This window comes from Triticum urartu, chromosome 3 (genome assembly GCF_003073215.2).
Source record: "Triticum urartu cultivar G1812 chromosome 3, Tu2.1, whole genome shotgun sequence".
Lineage (NCBI taxonomy): Eukaryota > Viridiplantae > Streptophyta > Magnoliopsida > Poales > Poaceae > Triticum > Triticum urartu.
In genome coordinates, this window is record NC_053024.1 from 59,602,392 (window position 1) to 59,604,429 (window position 2,038).

Genomic DNA, 2,038 nt, shown 5'->3' on the forward strand with positions numbered 1-2,038 from the left:
TCAGGTTTCTAAATTTGTTCCCATTTGTTCAAAGTATGTGTATGTTTTAAAATTCTTCATGTTTTGAAAAATTGTTCTCACTTTAATTTTTTTTCAGGTTTCAAAAAATGTTGGTGTTTTGAAAATTTTGTTCATGTTTAAAAAATGGTTCATGTATAAAATATATTCAGGGATTTCAAAAATGGTTCACGTTTGAAAATTTGTTTGTGTTAGAAATAAATCGTAATTCCAAAAATTCTTCACATTTTTTCAAAACATGTTTGGAATTTGAAAACCTGATTTTCACTGTTAAGTATATTCGGATTTCAAAATCGTTGATTACTTTCAAGAAAAAATATTCCGAATTGTTTTCGAATCACAATGCTAAGTAGCCTAGATAAATATTTACTTGATTCACTTTGTACCAAGTTTTGCAGCGTCAGATCTCAAGTTCGATTCCCGCTGAGTCTTGTCTTTTTTGGTATTTTTTGACGGGTATTTTCTAAGTCAAAGGAAAAACACGCTACACACTTGGTGGGCCGGCCCAGTCACCAATGATCCCGGCTCAACCTGCTGCCAAATCCCATCGAAAACCAGCCCAAGGTTTAAAATAGACTAGGATTAGAAAGTTCGGTGTGCCAATTTCAGGGATTTGAAGTTCAAGGTTTGATTTAGCTTTCATCTACAAGTTGAAGGTTTGTTTTGGACTTTTCCTTAAAAAACGGCATTAGGAGAGACCAAAATTGACAGCTCCTTTTGTATTTACAACAGAAGTGTCACAAGGCACAAATCACGAAGTTCAAAACTCAAAGAAAAACATATGCCACGGTCACAGCATTGTTCTGTTTACACACGCGACGCTTGAATCCAATGTACACTTGGGGGCAGCTTAACAAGACAATAATAAATGTGAGACATGCAACAAGAATATTTACCACGCGATCAGACAGGAAAACGAGACCATCCATGCAGAAAGGACAATACCGGCACGGCCGGGAGCCAGCGCTCGATCAGGGGTCCTCGGCGATGCGCGCCAGGTGCGGGTGCCACGACGTGGCGTGGCTGCCGGTGCTCATGCGCCTCCGGTGCTGCTGCTGCTGCTGCTGGCGACCTTCGACGGCGGCCGTGGCCGCGCTGCCTTCCGACTTGCTGCGGACGTGGAGCCGATGGTGGCGATGGTGCCGAGGGCCCTCCTCGGCGGCGGCGCCGGGACTCGGCTCGCGCTTGGTCTTTGTCTTCTTCTTGGCGTCGGCGGGCACGGAGGCGGCCGGGAGGAGGAAGTAGATCTCGCCGCGCTCCAGCTCGGCCTCGGGCGACACGATGATGACGATCCGCGGCCCGCCCTGCTGCCTGGACCCGCAGGGCCTGCTGAGCACGTGGTTCGGGTGCGCCGCCAGGACCTCCCCGGCGAGCACGGCCCGGCCGTACTCGTCGACGCGGCCGCTGAGGTGCACGATCCGGACCAGGTCCAGCGCGCCGCACGGCAGCACGCACGCCAGGCAGCACCTCAGGCTGTTCCCCATTCGATCAGCTCAGGGTTGCTGCCCGCGTAGCTAGCTAGGCGCCTAGCCACCTTCCTCTCCCTTTCGCTCTTCTCTGTGTGGATACTATCTCTCTCTTCTATGGTGGCGTGATGTGACGACCGGAGACGCATATAAAGAGGAGATAGGATCGACGAGGAGGCCAAGAAGAATAATGGTCACAGTTTGGTGAGAGAGGTGCCAGCAGTATTAAATCTAGCGAGGGCCACTGATGATCAGCATCACTCATGCATGTGTGTGTGCTTGTCGTCCTGGCCGGCCTTATGTACATCTAGATCCTTAACGACCGAGTACTAACGCTCACGCTTACGCATCCAACACTAATCAGTGCACAAGGAAGGAGCTAGTTAGCTAGCCCCATGGCCATGTTCCATCATAATTTTTTTCTCAGCTAGAAATCAGTTGCCTTTTTATTTATATATATTTTTCTCCTCGGTCGACCGATGGATCGATCCGTTGAGGGGCACAATAATGGCACAGCACACTGACGCGCACGTACAGCCATGCTGCCTTGCTGT

At 49.1% G+C, this 2,038-nt stretch overlaps 1 protein-coding gene across 1 annotated transcript; it reads right to left on the bottom strand.

The window, feature by feature from the left end:
* Positions 1–706: 706 nt before the first annotated feature.
* Positions 707–1,789, bottom strand: LOC125547945. The gene has a single exon (XM_048711674.1). It carries the CDS (start codon positions 1,500–1,502, stop codon positions 990–992), a length of 513 nt encoding a protein of 170 aa, XP_048567631.1. The 5' UTR covers positions 1,503–1,789; the 3' UTR covers positions 707–989.
* Positions 1,790–2,038: the final 249 nt, after the last annotated feature.

Coding starts and splice junctions, on each gene's coding strand:
- LOC125547945 (XM_048711674.1), bottom strand. CDS start 1,502: ATGGGGAACAGCCTGAGGTGCTGCCTGGCGTGCGTGCTGCCGTGCGGC.